The 20,903-nt window shown below is 35.1% G+C and overlaps 1 protein-coding gene across 1 annotated transcript in view; it reads right to left on the reverse strand.

The window, feature by feature from the left end:
• The window catches only part of LOC149803217 (guanylate cyclase 32E-like), a 196,987-nt gene extending 176,361 nt beyond the window's left edge, over positions 1-20,626 (reverse strand). Inside the window, exon 1 of the mRNA XM_089952845.1 lies at positions 19,662-20,626. Within this exon, the coding sequence (XP_089808971.1) occupies positions 19,662-20,027 (366 nt within the window). The 5' untranslated portion in view covers positions 20,028-20,626. The remainder of the gene's footprint in view (positions 1-19,661) is intronic.
• Positions 20,627-20,903: the final 277 nt, after the last annotated feature.

Consider the following 20,903-nt stretch of genomic DNA (forward strand, 5'->3'; position numbering starts at 1 on the left):
TTCTTGAGGGTGCACTTTCAAGGTGTAGCGTGGAGCTAGGGCATCTTGCAATTTTTGCATCTCAGGAATGCCACAGGGTGTGTCTTTGGACAGGCCAGCTTGTTGCAACAGGAGTTCTGCTTCGTTTAGTTGCTTGGCTCGATGGGAACGTTGAATAGTGTTCCAGGTTCTTTTCCATTCTACCGTGTCGTTCTTGTCGGCATAGGTTCGTCCCACCACGATGGCACGGGCTAAACACATCTGGTCATGAGAGTTGTTAATTCGGACGAGACTCTTTTTGGTGTTGCGAAGGTCGTCCACCAATAACATCTTTTTGCGTCCTGTCCCTTGAGGAGGAGAGACGTGGGTCATGTCCAGTGTGGCTTTACCATCGGTGATGTCAAACTGATCATTAGATTGTTGTACGTGTTGAATCTTGTCCATGACTTTGGAAGCAGTCAATTCTGCAGGGGTGCTAAACTCGATCCAAACAGGGGATTTCAAACCGTCGTGTTGTATGGAAAGTCTCAAACGATCGTCTTCTTTGGGTTGACATTGTCGCTTGAGTGCAGTGAGCAAAGAATCCCACACCTCAGTGATGAACACTTCTGCTTTCTCTAACGGCACTTCAGCCTTGAAATCTTTAAACTTCACCGTGTATTTGTAAGCCGTGGTTCTAAATTTTCTAGAGGAGCGCTTTTCCGTCTCTCGAATGTGATAGTACTTTTCAGGGTTGACAAAGGGTGGTGAACTTGGTTTAGAGGGTTTGGATTCTGGTTCACTCATGTCCTCTTCAAAATCACTGGCATGAATTTGTGCCAAGATTTCAGCCCTGGTACGAGGCGATAGATCACGTTTCTGCCTCTTACTTTCTTCTTCTTTCTTCTCGAATGAATGGGATCGTTTCATCTTGAAAGCAAAAAGTCAAATGACTCAAGTTCAAACACCATAAACTACTTTATAGTCTTGGCAGACCAGCGTATATAAAAGGGTGTGTGTCTTGTCCTTTCACTATTCATTTCACTCTCAAGCCGAGCACAACGATGGAAGAGACTGACCAGATGGAACGTTTCGTCAGAGCTTTGCGAGGGGTCATTAGAAAATTCTCTTCAGACCAGCCTACGGACTACTCTCCTTCCTTTAGAGATAAAAGTCAAGATACTTGCTATATCTGTCAGAAGAAAGGGCATTGGTCTTCAGAGTGTCCAGACCGTCAAAAAAGAAAAAAAACAGGGACTAAAAGAGACAAAAGTGAAGATACCTGTTATTATTGTCAAGAAAAAGGACATTGGTCTCCAGATTGCCCAAAAAAGAAACAAGAGGAGTCAGAAGAAAAGAGGAATTCTTCAGAAGAAGAGAGGGATTCTTCAGAGGAAGAGAGGGATTCTTCTGAGGAAGAAAGAAGACAGGTGAAGAAAAAGAAACAGGAGAAAAAAAGAAGAAGGGAAGAAAGCGAGGAGGAAGAAGAGGAAAAGAGTGTGACGGTGAAGAAATTCAAAAAACAGAGAGACTAAACAAGGAGAAAAGAAGAAATCAATGAACTTATTATTAAAGTGTTGTGTTATAAATTGTGAATTGGATTGTAAAAAAATGGAGAAAAGAATAAATGAATGATATAAGGTAAGTGTCTTTGAGTTGTGATTTTAAAATAAGAAGCTACACTCACGCACTCATACACAGACACGTACTATAAGGGTAACATGGGTGAGTTTTTTTGAGTTATTGGCAAATTGAAATTGTATTTCTTTTCGAGAAATGTGGGTGGCCCTGAAAAGGGCCTTTTTTCTTCATGGTGTAGGGGTGAGTTTAAGCAATCAATTTTAACTGCCTTAAGCCTTTGCCACGGCCAAGGCCTACTTCTGGACTGCGTAATGTTGATGATGATTGGGTTGAAATCACTAAGGGTGGTACGGTAGGCTTAGTCACAGGGTTGACATGTTTGGCTCGGGAAGGTCGTATTCTCTTCGGTCGTGATAAAGAAGTCTGATACATTTGTTTCAGACTTCTTAACTCCGCTAAAATGTCCAACAGTACCGTGACCGTTTGATTTTCACCCTCTTGTTTCTTTGCTGCTACTTCTTCTTGCTGTTGTTTTTTTCTTACCTCTTCTTCTTCTTCTTGTTGCTGTTGCTGTAGGAGAAAAGCCTGTTCCGCTTCCTTTTGTCGTTGTATAAATTTCTCCAATTCTTCTTTCTGTCTCTGTCTAAAATTCTCCACTTGCGGTAATGAAGAAAGTAACGAAGGTTCCGGAACAAATTCTTGCGAGGAGAGAAAATCCACAAAATCCCAATTCACCTCTTCTGAAAGTAAGTCCGAGTTCCCTTGGGCAGTCTCACCTGCTGGTGCACCCCAATGGACCGTTTTCTGAGTTTCCGTCATGTTGAATCACTGTCGCATAGACTGACTGCACACAAGCGCTAGCGAATCTATATTGACTACGTGACGTTACAGACTGCTCTCTTCGGATTGGATGCGAGCTGACTGAATTCTGTAACGCGTGTTCGGATTGGTAAATGAACTCAATCCGTTTCAATCCTTCCTCCGCCTATAAATAAGCGCCGTTCAATGCATTGATTCACCTGTTCTCGTCGCTTCAAGATGTGGACTACAGTTGAGTCATCCACCCTTGTGTCTTCCATGATGTTTCGGACAGACTTGCTCATGTATGTCCGATCGAAGTGGACCATTGTCCACAGGACAAACACCAGCCTGTGGATACGTAGGATCTACGTCGAAAGACAAGGATGCCTGAAAAGAGTGCTGATGTACGGACCAACAGTAAGACGCAGCCTAAGGACAAGAAGAAGACCAATGCGGTGCCATTTATGTTAATGAATACATTAACATAAAACCCAAAGGCCCTTTTCAGGGCCAGCCATATTTCTCGAAAAGAGATAGTCTTTTGAATTGCCTACCCCTTTTTTAAATTTAAATTTAAATTTAAATTTTAAAAAAACTTTTTAAAAAAAAAAAAAATCCCATGTTAAATTCCCCTTGTACGTATAGTATCCCACAATTTATTCCCATGTTAAATTCCCTTGTACGTATAGTATCCCACGATTTATTCCCATGTTAATTCCCCTTGTACGTAAAGTGTCCCACGATTTTTCTCCATGTTAAATTTCCATTGTACGTAAAGTGTCCCAAGGGTGTTTTTAATGCTAATTCCCATTGTACGTAAAGTGTCCCCCTTCACTACTTATGAAATTTTAAAGGAACTACAATGTCCAAATGTTCGATTCATCGTGCCTAAAATATCTGCATACGCAAGTCAAAGTATACACTTAAGCAGTTCGAATCTGGATGTGTGATACATAAATACGGATCGAAAGCAGGATCAACCACTTAAGATTAGATAGGTATGTAACAACACTGCATTACGCTTTCCATTGTTTATTATTTAATTTCGCAGCAGCCATAATCCATTGTATTCAGCATATGTTCCTCCGATGTTAACATGATTGTATACGTTTAAATCGGGATTCGAGCTAAATCGTTCTATATGTTTAGACTAAATGATAGCACGCTGAAACCATACCACCCTAAATTTAGAAGTGTACCAATCTGCTTGTGACTTACTCATTCAAAAGTGTAATTTAAATTGCCAGTGAATGATTCAAACATCCCTCACCTCACAGCCGAATGCAGTCACTGATCCCTCACGTCACATTCTAACACTATCATTCCTCCATAACCTCACAGTCGAGTACTACCGCCTATGTTTTTTTAAGGATCAGCAATTATTGATTTTTTTTTGTGTACATATCTGAAAGAGATTTAAAAGATGCCCTTAAACAAGTAGACTGATAAAAAACTAATCAAAAGATTCGAAAACTGATATAAAGATTTAAAAAATAACTTCTATTAAAAATCTTGTAAAGATGGTAAAATAAAAGTATTGATTTAAATCAATTTTAAAAAATTGTGACGTGGTAGAATATTGGAAATAAATTATTCAAATAAATACATTTTTCGTAGAAATAATATAACTGTAAATTAAGGTTTTTCGTTACAAAGAAAATAAATTAACATGTTATCCATGAGATATTTAGTAACTAACTACGACTTATGACTGAAAAATGAAATTTATTGAACTGGAAAATAAACTAGGTGGAAAGAGGATCTTGTTTGTATGCAGGTGCGAAATTGCCGCCAGCCCGCCGTTCCGATGCAAGTCAATTTTAAGCTGGATTAGGACATGACCAGTCTGTCTGACCAGTTGGATCTGAAGGCATGTCAAGTAAATTTAATATACAGTTTTTGACCTTTTATGATATTAAAAGAAATATTAAAACCAAATGAAAAAGGAGAATTGCTTTTGATGATCACTCGTGAATATCGTTGACATAAGATAAAAAAAAAGTTGCATTTAATTTGCGTTCACTAGACGCTTGCAACTCCAAATAAGGACTCTTCAGCGTCTATGCGATGGCTCACGACACATACTTCCGGCTTCCGATTCCCAACGTCAGTCTGTTGACGTATTTTAATGCATGGACGCACTAGAGGCTAAAATACAGCAAAGGAAAAACGAACTATTCAAAACGACTACAACACTATCAAGCGAAAAACAATAGTTGGTTTACACATTCCGACTGGAATATGGAAATTGATGCCTGTGTAATGATACAGTAGCCTATTGTGTCTTGAGGGGTCATGATTAATTCTTAATTAGGGTCTGTTTGATAACTCTATCAGGGAACTAGTCACGAGGAGGGAATTGATTTTTTTCTTTAAAATTCTCAAGACTTGAAATATTTCAGAAATAGCGTCGGTACTTGTTGAAATATTTGTCAGAAGTTGAATTGTGGAGAGATCGGTTTATTAAGTGAAGCTTGAAAAGTCAAAATTTTCAAACTCTGGAGGTGTGTGTGTGCAAATAATGTCGGCTAGATAAACCTAAATTCCTATTGGATAAGTTAACCGTTAGAATGTTTTTCCACCCGAAGTTTTGTGTTTTATAAATGCCTTATCTCTCAAAATTAGTCCGTTGATGTTAGCTCCAAAAAGAGTAGGAAGTAATCTCTCGTTCAAGGAACGTATCTTTGAGAAACACGCAACCAAAAGTTGAAAAGTAATTGTGGTAATTTATTTGTTTATATGTTATATGAATAATGTGTGCTAGTATTGATTGCTAGTGCATTTGTAGAACGTTTATACCAATGAATTGTTAGTTAGCAAATAATGTAACTAAGAAAAGATGTGAATTTTGTTTAATTCATTTGTATCAGTAAGATGTGAATTCTTTAAGCCAATACGGATTATACGGCTATTTATTCGTGTCTTATGTGTAACTGTGTCGGACATTAGTCAACATAATGATTAATAATACACACTACAGGGACCTTTTAATAGGCGAGAGCTGACTAGCTATCGATCAATCGGTAATGGTGGCTGGACGTATCAGACGAATACATTAAGTTCCTATAGCATGTAATGTCTTCTGACGATGTGGTATGTAAATAAACAAAGGTATGGTATGCAAGGTCGTGATCTGAAACCATGTTAGCAATTAGCGTCTGTTTTGATATGGCTAAATTGTGAAAGGGACGAGAAAAAGAATATGTGTACATTTCAGGGAGTTACTTTAGGCTGTATTTATTTTATTTATCATGAAAATATCTTCCAGGGAACGTATAATAGAAAGATTTCACATTAAATAGCAAGGATCCCTGGCGGATTAAACAGTTCACTCCTTAACGAAGACCAGAGTGTTGCTGTACAAGTTGATTCTGGAGTGTGGCAAGCTACAAGGTCGGGCAATGCAGACATGCTGGGCCATTAAGTTCAAAATTCTCACTCGATTGCATGTTTGGACTTTGAACAAAATATATTTTTTAGTAGAGGCGTATCTTGCAGTTGGTCTTGTACAGTTTTATTTTGTTTATATAATTGATCAAATTGTAGTATTCTTTATACGGGAACTCATGCGGTTCTATTCAATATTTCTTCACAGATGCCTACTTATTCCACCCATTAGTTTTATCTTTTTAATATTCGCTCGGTCCAGGCTAAATTCTACGACCATCATCCAAAGCAAAACTGGACCATCAGTTGTATCAAAAGCGTCCAAGCAAGGTATTCTAGCAAGACAAGGAAATATGATCATCCGTTAGACATCCTTAAACACTGATAACAAACCATTAAAGTGTAATAAAAAAAACCGCCGCAACAGCTGTTACATTTCGTTAAACTCAAGATCGCGAATGGTATCTGACTGTAGCTTAGTGCATTTTCACGCGAGCCTATCATAATGTAGCTAAAGTTACCTAACATACATAGGAATACTGCCCATGTTCGATATATCGTAAGACGAGTAGTCTGTGTACTTGTCATCAGTCAGATTGACCCTGCAGGTACGAAAAAGTTTATGTTTTGATACAGGTCTAAACAGCAATGGGAGCCACGAATACAAAAACATAGTCTACACATTACACAGATTATATCATAAACAGAGATGAAGTAAACGATGCAAATTAGATTAAAGAGAATTAGATTATGCAGATGATGTTTGAATTAGGTACATTTATATACATTTAAAGACGCTGATGTGAAACAGCTACGGACATAGATATACACGATACTGAGCCGAATGAACTATAACTGTTCAGATGCGTTCTGCAGATGTGGATGCATTTGATCCAGTTCCAGTTCCAGCAACGCACGGCTAGAGCTCATCTTTCCGCAGACCTAATCTCATGATGGATACTTTGGATGCCAAAGACTTATCTATGGAGGCCATGTCTAGTTCTGACACTGTCATTAATGACAACTCAGTGTATTAGGATCCTGATTCTGATTCATACCATAATTCAGACTGGCCATCAATGCTACGAGTATAATGCCTGACGTCTACTTAAAGTTAAATGGACACAAGCATCATTGTCCCGGTCAGTAAATGCTGGCCACGTCATACTGAATTTATTAAACTTTAACAAATTTGACATAATACACATATCTTATGTTGTGGTTTCCTTTATGTCTACCGGAATTTATCATTGTGTCTTTTGCTACATTTTGTCTTTTTGGATGATGAAATGTCGGTTGGCCAGGTCTTTATGGACATAATCGGTATTTATTTTCTTTAGGTTACTGGTCATGTGGGCTTGTTTGATATTTTGGCTTGATTTGAGCTGTTTGTGCATCGACGTCAAATTCAAATGAGCTGTTGAACTTGTCGAAATACGTTTAATTGTTTCCGGAATAGTTAATTATACTACATACTATCAACAATCTTACCTACAAAAATACATTTCTAATCGAGCTCTGTCTGATCACTACATAAAAAATAAAATAAATTAACAACTTTTTAATTAAATTTTTATCACTCTTATACTTACACCTCATGTGCCACGTGCTGTTGAGTATATGTGCAAAAATGACTCTTGTTAGATTAAACCGAAAATTATTCTTAAATTTCTTTATTATTCCAATAGGATATTGAAACAAATATAACATTTCACGCGTCTCTTCACACCGCATTATATAGACATTGATACAATTGCTTCCACAGAGAAAGTTATATATAGAGGATGAGTGGCGAAGCCACGAGTGCAAATACTAGAGTTTTTCACCCACGAGATGAAATGTATCCGTTATTCACTCGTTTCAAGCAAATATTCTTTTTATTTTATGCTCACATACGTTGGCTACCTAAAGTTTGCAGCACAGTGAATTAGCAGATATCTTACGGTAATGTTAGCTGTTTACCGTACATGTTCTGCTGTGCTATGTGTACCTGCGCACAAAATTAGTTCCACATCTGACAGTTATAGTTCTACTGCAATTTCATCAGTACTCAGGTTTTCCATTTTAATTTTGGTTGCAGACGCCACGGAGATGACAATGACATGTACATAAGGAATAAGTAGTTCACTGACAGAAAATCAAAGGGAGGTAAGTATATTCTGACCACAAAAAAGTAGTTCCTGTAGTGAAAAAATACTGTTATTTTTTCACTACAGTGAAATATCAATATTATTTTACTTAGAAAATCAAGTAATTCAGTACTAAGCATAAAATAAATAATGGTATTCTCTCTTTGCAAATAGAGATATCAAAATTGTGACAAAACAGCTACATTTATGATTTTAATATAGATATATCTGTTTATAATAAAAAAATATTTGTATTTGGACTTTAGATATATGTGTTCTAATAAATAAAGATACATCTATGTTGAATAGAAATAGAGACATCTTTATTAAAATGCAGATCTACTGAAATATAATCAATATTTAACCAATAAATATATCGCATGAAAATGTGGAGACGATGTACAGAGTAGAGTAAGATTCGCTTGCCCGAACCCAGCAGTCAAGGATAGTTGATGGCCTTTGAATACAGCTGTACAGAGTGAGGTTCGTTTGCTCGAACCTATGAGTCAAAGTTGGTTTCTAAATACATCTGTACAGAGTATTGTACGACTTGCTTGCATGAACCTAGGAGTTAAGAGTGGTTGATGGACTTTAAAGTATTGTACGACTTGCTTGCATGAACCTAGGAGTTAAGATTGGTTGATGGACTTTAAATTAATCTCTATATCTTGCTGAATGAAACAGACCTAATGCTAATGGCTTTTCCAGAAATACCACTATTGATTTGTTTTTATACATGTTATGACAAATATATATAATATACTGGACTTTATCCTAACGTAAATCTCGAGTCTGTCAATAGAAATTCTGTGGAATAATTATATAAAAATACAACACAACATATAAAATAAGTGCAAAATAAAATTGCTACACCTGGATAGGTTTTAAGTCATTTGCTGTTGGAGTGGTCATGATGGCACAAAGAAAGAAGAATAAATATACTAAGTTATCAGAGTGAATTGAATTGCCCAGGACACAGGTTATATAAATCTCCTGAAAATAGGATACTAGAATGAAATGAGTGATTGTTTCAGGTCTCGTAGACGTTGCTGCACATAACGCACATAACATATATTTAGAGTCGAAAGCTTCTAAAATTATGTATACTGTACCTGTGTAACTTGGATGGAAACGGTGGAAAAAGGGAACAAATAACAAACGAATTCCTCTGCAAAGGGATATTAGAGAGTTCCAGAAGTGGTGAAACAAGTAATGATTAAGGTAAACGTGAAAGTAAACCAAAACATACGCATATGTGTATATTTAAGGAAAAATAACACAGAAGATATCCAGCACTGAATAACCCAAGTGTTTTATCAGATCTTGATGATGTAATTTTGATTTACATAATGATACCAGCTAGACATAATGGTACCTGCTATTTCTGGCATCATTCACATTTAGAAATGAAGTATACTGCTATTGTGTGAATTAGGCATTAATACACTTATTTGGGGTTTAATTTGTAGTCATGTTGCCTTCTCAGATACTCTTGCTTATCTTATTGATATTGTTTTGTGAAAGTTACTGGTAATATTCCATCGTCTGATTCAGTCTTTGAACTTTATTAATAAACCTAAATGTATTGCCATTCTTGTTAATTTTAATTGGAATATTGAATTCTTCAAGATTGGTCAATGTCCCATAGAAAACAAATAATGTAGTATGTGCAGAACATTTCAGCGCGTTCAAATTACCCATTAAATATATTCAATGCATTACCCTAACAAATCCTTCAGCAGACTGGCATTTTATGGTTGATGGAACCATTATCTATGGTGTAATGTGTGTAAATTCGTTTTTAGAAGAAATGTGAACAGTACCAGCTGTCGTATCGTTCTTGTTCTCTATATCTAGTACGAAAGCAACTAACGATCAATTAAGATATGTTGATCAAGTGGTGTCAGCAATTTGATATACTTTTTGGTTTGATTGTTTAGAAAGACTAATAAATATTGCCTTTAGTTTTTGCAATCTTTTTCCAAAATGATCGATGAAAAATTGCTTCCAAATGCATATGACGAGGACAGCAACTACATTTCATTAACGTAATAAGTAGCGAAAGACCTTTGCGCCTAAAATTGCGTGCACGTATGTCTTCCAATGAAAACGACAAAGAAAACGTCATATATAAGAACTTTATGAATAAATTTTAAAAGTTTCTTTTTCGTATTATTACTGCTGAAAGAAGTATTTTCATTAATTCAAGAACAGTGCGAACGTCTAGGTCTATTACATATAGTTGATGACCCCTTTAGGGTTTTCCTAGTCTAGAATTAATTGGGAAATCTTAAGGATTTTAGTCCTTTTATAAGCAAGTGTATGTTTGCTTTTTTGTAGCGAGTAAACATTTGCATTACATGATAATTTTAATAAATCCCAATATGTATTGATAATCTTACCTATATTAGGCAAACGTGGATCATATTCAATAGCAAAAGGAATGATATCTTCATTTCTTTTTTCTCTCCTTTTTTTTGATTTTGCATTGTAGTGATTCAAGCTGTGTAAGAGAAGATACTTTCTGGAAAGCAGTATTAATGGTGTAAATCGAGTGATTTTTATTTCAAAAAAGTCACCTAATTCTGTCAAAGATGGTTTAAAGACAGAGTCATCCTAAATAACTATTCTCTGTCTTTCGTTTGACTATACGGTATCCCGTTTTTACATGATTTAGGATAGTATGAAGAATATATATTGATGAATATTCGTGTTTTTAACATGAACCATAGTAGTGATGTCATTATTTTCATTTTTCACGATCTCTACGTCCTAACATGATACTGTAGTTTTAGACACATTGAATGTAAATTATATTGTTGGATATAATTTGTTTACATAGTCAATAAAACATAAAGGTCTTCTAATAAATAATTCCAAGCCATAAATATATCGTCTAGAAATTTTACCCAAACATCTGGTTTTAAGAGGCATTTATTTAGAAAGTCAGTTTTTAATTTCCCCATAAATAAAGACGCATAAGAAGGTGCCATAGAACTACACATTGCTGTTCCCAACTTTTGAAGATAGTTTGTATAACCAAATTGAAAAAGCTATTTTCGAACACTAGTTTTATCAAATTACAAACATGTTCTTTTGATAGTTTACACGTAATTTCATTATTTTCTTCTTCAAGATAATATAAACACTCTTCGATACCATCATTGTGTGAAACCACATCAAGTGTAAGTAGGAATGATTTTCAGTCGGAAAAGATTTCAATTTCGTAATCAAATCAGAGGTGTCTTTGATATATGAAGGTAGTTATTTCATCAGTGGTTGTAAAATATAATCAACATACTGCGATATATTATTAGTAACTGAGTTAAATGTAGAAACTATGGGTCTATCTGGATACCCTCAAGGTAGTGATTTATCAAAAAAAAATTGTATTTTAAGTGGAATATAAAACTGAGTTGTGCGTATTATATTTGTGAAGATGTCTAGTTCATCATATATGGAGCAATTGTGTATAGAAATTTCATTTTCTTATTTGTGCTTTAATTTCTCCAGATGGATTATAGGATAGTATTGTGTAATATACTTAATCATTTAAGTGTCTCTCTACTTCTTTAATATTGTTCTCCTTATTCATTATTACTATGGTGCTAGACTTATCAGCTTGTTTAATATACTACTTGCATATTGTGATAAAGTACGTAAGGAATTTAGTTCTTCTTTAGATATGTTTGCAAAATGTTTTCTTTTCGAACTGCTATTTAAAATGTATTGTTTAGTTGCTTCATTGTAAAAATCGAGATAAATATCTCGCCCACTAGAAGGCGTAAATGATGACTATTTTTTATATTACAAAATGGCTTTTTTTGTAGATAAGAACTACTTTCATATCGTGAATATGTACATGTCTGTGGAAATATTCTTTCTGTTTTAATGATCTTGTATACTGAAACAAGATGCTGCTGCTAATTTAATAATATCATGCACTTTGGCTTTTAGACAATATGATAAACCTTACCTAGAAGAATGTAATCACTGCTAATTAGAATTCGCTTAGTTAGATTTAACACCAATTCGTTTCCTCTTTCAATTTACTTTTCTTTTCTCCATCTGGTCCTGTTTTGTATTCTAATAAATCTCCTATTTTTTCTTCTGTTTGTGTTGTCTGCAAATAAGGGTTTCCATAAGACATTTTAGCGTTGCTATTACAGTTATGCTGGATTCTTGAGTGTATATATATATATATATATATATATATATATATATATATATATATATATATATATATATGTATGTGTGTGTGTGTGTTTGTGTGTGTGTGTGTGTGAGAGAGAGAGAGAGAGAGAGAGAAAGTTTTGTACTATATATTCTGTTATTCTGATAGCTTTACATATATTGTCTCACTAAATCGGTCAGTTTTAGGCAAACTCTTTCGTCGTACAGAAGGAAATGTGAACGGTTGCTTTATAAGGGAATGGCTTAAAGACCTTGATAGTTCACAATAAAGATACAACATATTTTGTGCACGCTTCAAGATTCACACGATGTTGTTTAACCGTTTTCTTACATTACATTTAAATGTTCAAATGCCAAGCAGTTTATTTTAATTCTGTAACAAACGTATGCCATGTGCTCATATTTTGCAGAGATTTAATACAAGTTAGCAGGTCAGGTGTGCACTAAATAGCAAGGACAATAATCATAGATTTTCATTTGGCTCTTAATGTCTTCTTCCTATATAAATAAATCCGCCAGTACAAGCTTTGCTTCATCTTAGCATCCATTCAGGACAAACCTGTTTCAGGTTTCAAGTTTTTTTTATTTTCGAAGAGTCTTTTTCAGCCTCTGTTGTGGTCCCCACTACATGAGATCCTGCCTCTGAGACATCCACAATCGACCAGGACTGTTTAAATTTGGTTTTATATTGAAGTGTCCGAAACGATCACAGCAATCGTGGATAAAGAACATTTAAGATGAATTTAATTGTTACAGTTCACAATTAAAATTAAGTTTTTGTCCAAAAGGTCAGATTAATTTGCTATAAATTTCAGTACTTGGTTCAAGCCGGGAGGAAACATTAACAGTCCAGGAGTATGTTACTTAATCTTTGATTTGATAGTGGAAGATGTAGGTTCAGGTAATACTGGCTTATTTTAAAGGAAGTGTTCCTTTCTTACATATTTCTGGAAATAATCAATGAATGGAAAGACATCGTAATGCAAGATTTTAAAACTGCGATAAGTTCATGTAACGTTGCTGCAAACCAAACTTTATTCAGATCTTTGTGGTATTTGCGCAAGTTGTCATCCATTGAAATGTAATGTTTGCTATCGGAAGTAAAAAACAGAATTCCCAACCAACTGTTATTGGTATAAAGAGTTTTTCCTTGCACTGTCAGTTATATGCTTTTGTTAATAAATGATTGCAAATTACTGCGTACAATAATTTGTTTTTGAACAGCGACAATGCTGCAATCATACATACATGCAAACTAAAACGGACACACATCGCAATATTAGCTAGATGCATTTACAGGGTGGAGACTCCAAACTCCAGACCCAAGTCTCCATTGACAGACCCCAGTCTGTACATTTTACACTTTGCCAATACTACAAGCACTAGTGTACACAAATATATTGCATGAAAACTTTGGCACAAAGGTACAAAATGCATCAGGTTTTTAAGGATACAGATAGCGTGTGTGTCCGAGTTAAACATTGGCTACAGCCTTATTATACACTATATCATCATTATTATCAAGGGCATGACTCTTCGTGGCATCTGACTATCGTTCATGCAGGAAATGTGGCCCAATCGCCTCAGTCACTGCTTCCATAGTACAGTGAATACATTGGACTGATTGGTCAACTGACGCACTGTGTCTTTGGACACGAAGTCGTTCCATTTAAACTTCTAGTGGATAGATATTACATCAGCGGTAAACAAACAAACGATCAGTTAGGACGCAGCATTTGTGAATGGATTCACTGGTCTCCCATGTCAAAACCTTCCCTGGCTGACGGCTGATGTCAATACCAACACTGCTTATAATGCAGGCTCTAATATCCCATTTGAGGCCCCTTCACGATCGTCAGTAATGCACAAGCTAATAAACATACAGCTGGCCCTCAAAACTTTCGCACGAACCTGCACATGGGCATGCGCTATGGTGTATTTCCTAATACTAACCCAGCATTGACCCCAATAAACGCTTAACAGTGTCAAGGGAGTAGTTGTCAGGAATATAAAACCTGTACAATATGAGCCTGGACATCCTAGCTATTTGAAATTCACTTTTGTAAATGTCTGGGGCATAATAAGAAAGTTCTTAGTACCTGAATTTTCTAAATTTCCTTATTCTTATGATTTTGTTTCAATTGTTGAAACTGAGCTGAAGGGCATAGATGAAATCAATCTCATTGTTGTAAAATAATTAAACTAAACCCCAAAACGTGAATGGCTCCAACGTTCTTCTGGCATAGCAGTTCTTATTAAAGATTCTCTCTCTGGTTGGATGTTGTAGAATCTTAATCAGAATATACCCTAGGGATCAAAATTAAAAATGAAATAGCTGGTAGTGATCTTGTTTTTTTTAGATCAGTATATATATATATATATATATATATATATATATATATATATATATATATATATATATATATATATATATACCCCCTGAAGGTTCGGAATTTAGCTCCGATGAAGCATTTCGTGAAGTAGAAAATGAAATGCTACATATTTCTTACATAGAGGGGACTGAGCCTTCAGGCATAAATATAGAAATAGGTATGGTATGCATTTATTTAGTCTTTGTAAAAAAATGATATGTATATTTGTAATGGAAGGTTGGTTGTGGAAAGAAGAGTTGGAAAATGCGCATGTTGTGATAAGGGACTAATTGATTATCTAGCGGCGGATGTTGTCTCATTCTTGTTTGAATGACCCAATTACAGCTGAAGAAATATTAAAAGATGTTAACAATCTAAGGCATGTTCAAGTGATAAGATATTAAAACAATATATAAAAAGCTCAGTTGCTTAAATGTTAGAAATGTATGTAATACATTTTAATATAATCCTGACTACTGGCTACGTACCAGATAGTTGGACTAAAAGTGCTATTGTGCCAGTTTATAAAAATAAAGGTGACATTACCGATATGTCAAATTATTGACCTCTTACATTAGTAAGCTTCGTTTAGTAAAGTTTTTACCGCTTAATTAAATTGAATGTTGTCTAGATTCCTTGGCGATAATAAATTATTATCGGAGACTCAAGCTGGACACAGCAATGGCTATTCCACAACGGACAATATTTTTCTTTGATATAGCCATATTAAATTCATTAGACAATGAAAAAATAAACTTTGTACGCGTTTGTTGATTTTAAAAGTGGCTTTCATAATGTATTGAAAGTTGGATTCTGGCATAAATTGTACTCGGTAAGCATCAGAGGAAAATATTTCAATGTAATATTAAGTATTTATAATGATATCAAATCATGTGTCAATGTAAATAATGAAATGTCTTCTTTTTCTCATTTGAAAAAGTTATAAGACAAGGATTTTTTTAATCTCTATTGTTTTCCTTATTCTTAAATAATCTATTTAAAAAATTAATAGTAAATGGGCATAGAGGATGCACTTTTCGTTCAAACAATACTGTCTTTGTAAATATGTCAAATGCTATGTTGTTTTTATACGCTGATGACACTATACTTGTCGCAGATTATCCTGTTCAGACCCAATATATTCTTGATATGTTTAGTAGATATTGCGATAACTAGAAACTTACAATCAATATAGAGAAAACAAGCATTGTCGTATTTGTTTTTATTTTTAAAGTTGCATATATACCAGTGTAAGATAAGCGGATATTGGCGACATTGATGCTGTAGATGAGTATAGGCACTTAGGCCTTACATTTCACAAGAATGGAAAGATCTCCAATAATCTAGCGTCCATGGCTAATCAAAGCGTATGCACAATTTGGATTTGACGATTGATTGTCAGCTGAAACTGTTTGATCAAATCCTTGTACCGATCTTAAAATATGCTTGTGAATTTTCGGGATTTGACAGATCTGATATAGTTGAAAACCTCATCATTTTGTCTTCAGGAGTATATCGAATATTCCCCTTAATTGTCAGCAATAAAGGAACATGATACGCTATTGGGCTAGATTGGTTAGTGGTTATGAAGAAATATATATTATGGTATATATTCTCTCTTATACAAACACTTTGTTTTGTCTCAGTTAAAGGGTTAACAAATTCGGTAGAACACGCTATATTCGTGTTCTTTTTATAAACCTCATATTTCGCAGCTTAACAACTTGAGTGTAATAGTGTCTTGTGTTGCCAGTTGTGATCTTGAACATTCTTACCAGTTCACTTTCGCCAAGAACAAAACTCACACATGTAATGCATATGATTAATTACGTCAATGATGGCTGTTGGAATGCCTATTATAACCCCAGAAATTTCCACACAATGGCCCGATGAACAGAGGGTAAAGGCTTTCTCAAAGTCGACAAAGTTCAGGAACATCGACTTCTGAAACTCCAATGACTTTTCGATCAGTATTTTCAATTTGATAACATGGTCTGAGCAATTGCATCTGGGCGTGTAGCCAGCTTGATGTTCTCTGAACCGTCAGTCAATAGCGATTTTGATGCGTTCCATGAAGGATGGGGAGGGGAACAACGATGCCCGTTGTCCAGTCGTTGACAGCTTGACCACGCCAAACACGGCTGGTATCGCCTGCAGCACACTGGATTCATTTAATATTCCGGATGTATGCGTCATGCATTGCTCGCTATGCTAATTAGAAAGAACTTTTCATATTCTCGCTCTGACACACCATTATGTTCCTTTCTATATCCTTTTTCTTCCTCTTCTTCTTCTTCTGATGATGATGACGACGATGATGGCGATGTTTCTGTTGATGATTCAATAATTATATTCACCACTAATTAGGCGTGGTGTCCTACAGGCGTCAAGTATTCTTTATGTCTCATTGATCACCCTCTGCCATCTACGCCATCGAACGTGAGGCATACCTATAATTTTAATACGCCATGATGGATTTTTACTTCGAATGAATGTACCGTTTGATTTAAATTTAATCGTGCCTTTCAGGTAAATGATGGTGTGTACAAAATACTACAGATTATCGGCTAACCATTTATCTTTGTATGGGAAATGTCTGACGTGTAATTTCTTCAAACAACTCAACCGATCATCGGTTGAGGTGCTTGAAGTTATCATCAGCGCTTGGGATACTTTGTGAAAACCTGTTGATTTTTAGTTCTCTATGTATTTTTGTACGAAACCTCTTCAGAATATGCATACATTACACAAACTTACCTGGAAATGACAGTTCAGTCAAACATAACCGGCTCAAATTTCCTGCAATGTTTTACTTCCCGTGACGTAGGTTGTTGGCCTTAATGACGCTAATTTGTATTGATTACTCACATTACACTGTATCCAAATACGGACACGACGAAAACGCTTAGACTGACCAAAATATTTTTATTTATTGAAAAAAAAGCTGGCATAAGAAACAAAAATTGTTTGTGTAGTCATAACCAATATGATAATAAAATCTGTAAAGTACTGTAAGGTTTATGATTGGCATTAAAATTAAATTATGATTCTTAAGTAAAAACAGCTTTCAGAAAAATATAGTAAGTAAGCATAGGTATAGTGTAAACTGTTTTGTACAACTGCATGCCACTGACTTTTCTTGTACGTTTCTGTGAATATTAACTTACACATGAATAACAACACGTGCTTTATTTAGTGATCAGTGCAACATTTAACACTTTCGCAAACCGTAAAGGTGAAGGTTGAAGTTTAAATTTCTCCTGTGAAACTGTCCTGTTTTTACGTGAAGTACCTAATTTTTGAGGGACACCATTTTTTTCGAAAATATATTTCGAATATATAATATAATATAATATGATATAACATAATATAATATAATATAATATAATATAATATAATATAATATAATATAATATAATATAATATAATATAATATAATATAATATAGTTTTCTATGCTGATAATTTACAATTACTAATATATCAAGTATTCTTTATCCTCTAAATCTCTCATAGTCCTGCAATTTATATAGTTATTTTCCTTTCTCGATATTGTAATTTTTTGTCATGGGGAGAATCTCTCCGTGATCTTTTTATGTTAGGCTCAGAATGATAAATTGATACTTAATGGATTTACATCTTTGTACGTGAAGTATTTTAAGTTTGAGAGACACCATTTCTTCTAAATAGGTTTATCTCGAAGATTATACCAAACATTGCACGAATATTCAGTTTTGATGAATGTAAGTGTGCACTATAGTGCATCCAAATGCACTTTCACGTGGATATTGCAGTGAACGTCAAAAGTGAATAATTTTTTTTTAAACTTTCTTTTGGGAAGATAACACATTTGGTCATGAATAATCCATCTGCCATGTGGTCCTCAGTTATTGTAATTAGCTATGCTTAGAAGGAAAAAAAACCCACAAACAATCCACGCACACACACACACACACACACACACACACAAACAAACAACAACAAACAAACAAGATCATACACATAATCAAATATCGTCACACACTCGTTCATACGTTATTAACATGAACGGCTATGTGTGACTATACTGGGAAAAATTTACACGTATGGAACAGTATTCTATACACAGGTACATACATTTCAGCATAAGTTGTACGTATTACATATATCGAATAAGATCTGGACATATTATTAATAGACATAATGATACGATTTTCTATTCAGAGCCTTTAATGTCATTCCAACTGGTCATGAAAGAACTTCTTTAATTATATTTTAAAAGAAGCAATGGAATTTGAATTACGAATCCTCAGTGGTACGGAATTCCATACAGTAAGTGTTGATACAGTAAATGAGCTTTTGTGATGATTGGTTTTGGACCAGGAAATCTGGAGATCGTTGTTAGTCGTCGATCGAGATTACGCTCGGTATTTGATGACCTTAGTTCAATTTGGCTAGAGATATAATCTGGAGAAAGATCGTTTAAAGACTTTTAAGGACTTGAATTACTTTATAATAACAATATCCATAACTACTGATGACCAGTTTCATTCCTGCTAAATAATGTAATAAATATTCATGACAAATTACTAACTACTGTAATATATTGCTTTCTATACTCAGGCCCGGCCCTAGGATGACTTGGACCCAATGCAGCACATGCGGAGCCCAAAGCTTAATTGTTGACTCTTCAACCAGTTCTTTTACGAACATCGGCCCTATTTATACGGAATTATCCGAATCACATTTTTTACCACTAAAAAAACATACATATTTTAAATTACTAAACGAAGCGGAACATACTTCTTTATCCTCTAGACCTCTCACAGTACTGCAGCTCATATATTTATTTTCTTTATTAATTCTTTTATCTCGTTATTGTAAATTGTAAAAACAAAATGGGGCGAATCTCTCAATGAATGATAAATTGGCACTTAATGTAGGATTCGGAGGAGAGGATTGGCTATTGTTCGTAGCTTGAACGGTTGAATGGTTTTGTTTACGCGGAATGTACCGTTTACATTCATGAAGTTTCTATCCCATGCAATAGCCACATTAACTGCAAATTATCGCGCTTGTCGATACCGTTAAATTCTTTTGGATTTTATATACATATTTATACACAGAGTAATCAATTAAACGTTATCTCGGAATCGTCTGCTTATTATCTAAACATAGACTAACGGACACACATACAAATTATTCAAAGAAGATAAAGTTGATATAAGTTGATTGATATAACATTGTAAATTAATACTTACGTAGGAAATCATGGGTACATTGAAAGCTGCAGCAATCTTCGCCTCGTGTCTGCACGTCTCCTGGGGTCCCATATAGACGGATATATTACGGTTTAGTAAATCGGCTGTAACTTTGATACTGACCAGCTCATGACCATAGGTCTCAGCAATGATAAAATCAAGAGTATGATTCCCAAGTATCGAGCTATCTGAATTTATCTCCTCAAGGGCCCAGGTTAGAGCCCCTGAAATCGCCTGGCCAGGCCTTCTGTAGTAATCCCCAGGGAGTCTCTCCGACCCTGTGATGTAGCCCAGAGTTATTTTGTCACAAACTACTGCCATTATGAATTGCATGAAAATATAAACAAGCTGATACTTTTCCTCCATAGTTTTCCTTATGCCAGAAGAGAGACAGGTGTGAAGGTAAAACAATGAGCACCTTTAAAGAATATCCTGGAATCAAAGCATTCATTTACACAGTAAGTGAATTATTAAAAAGAATGGATACATTCTGAATCGAAAATCCGCCATTCACATTCACTAGATTAGGAGTATATCAAATCGGTAAATATTCCCATTGTTAATAACGAAATAGTTTAATATCCCACTCACCGTTGATGAAGAAATTAAATAAATTTTTTTAAAGCAAGTTAAAAGAATAATCCTCAAAGAAAAGACCCGCAATTGCAGCTAATCATATCACTTTTCACAATAGGACGATACCGTATTGATCAAAATGATGGTGATAATGTCCGCAGCATCAACCATAGCCAGATTCCATTCAAACAGTATAGCACGGACTGAGTGTAAATGATGCCTTCAGTTATTGAGCAGGGCAGGTACACAGTCTACTGGCTGCCAGTTGTTCAGCGAACACTATATGTAAGAACGTACCTGGAGGTTGCCCTTAACGATTCCCCCGTTGTTCCATATCTCACCAATTAGACCGGGAACAATAAAATGCTACTTGTTGTTCATTAGATGTCATAAGTAAACATTCAGCATAACATAATAAATTCTTCTAGATGAATTGCCAATCCTTGCTGCCAGCTACATTCAATTTCTCTCGCATGCTTTGATCCTAAATACCTATCGGTTTCAATCTGCTGTTATTAGTTATTCGCAACTGTGCGATTAAATGTATTGGTAGATTGTCAGGTGAAGCAGACTTAAAAGCGGTTGTGAAGCAGAAAATGTACTTCCCCCAGGATACGGTTCAGACAAATGATTCGTTGGATTAGTTTGACTTTTATCATTCCAATA

This window comes from Sinohyriopsis cumingii, chromosome 3, assembly GCF_028554795.1.
Source record: "Sinohyriopsis cumingii isolate HCF-2022 chromosome 3, ASM2855479v2, whole genome shotgun sequence".
NCBI classification, from domain to species: Eukaryota; Metazoa; Mollusca; class Bivalvia; order Unionida; family Unionidae; genus Sinohyriopsis; species Sinohyriopsis cumingii.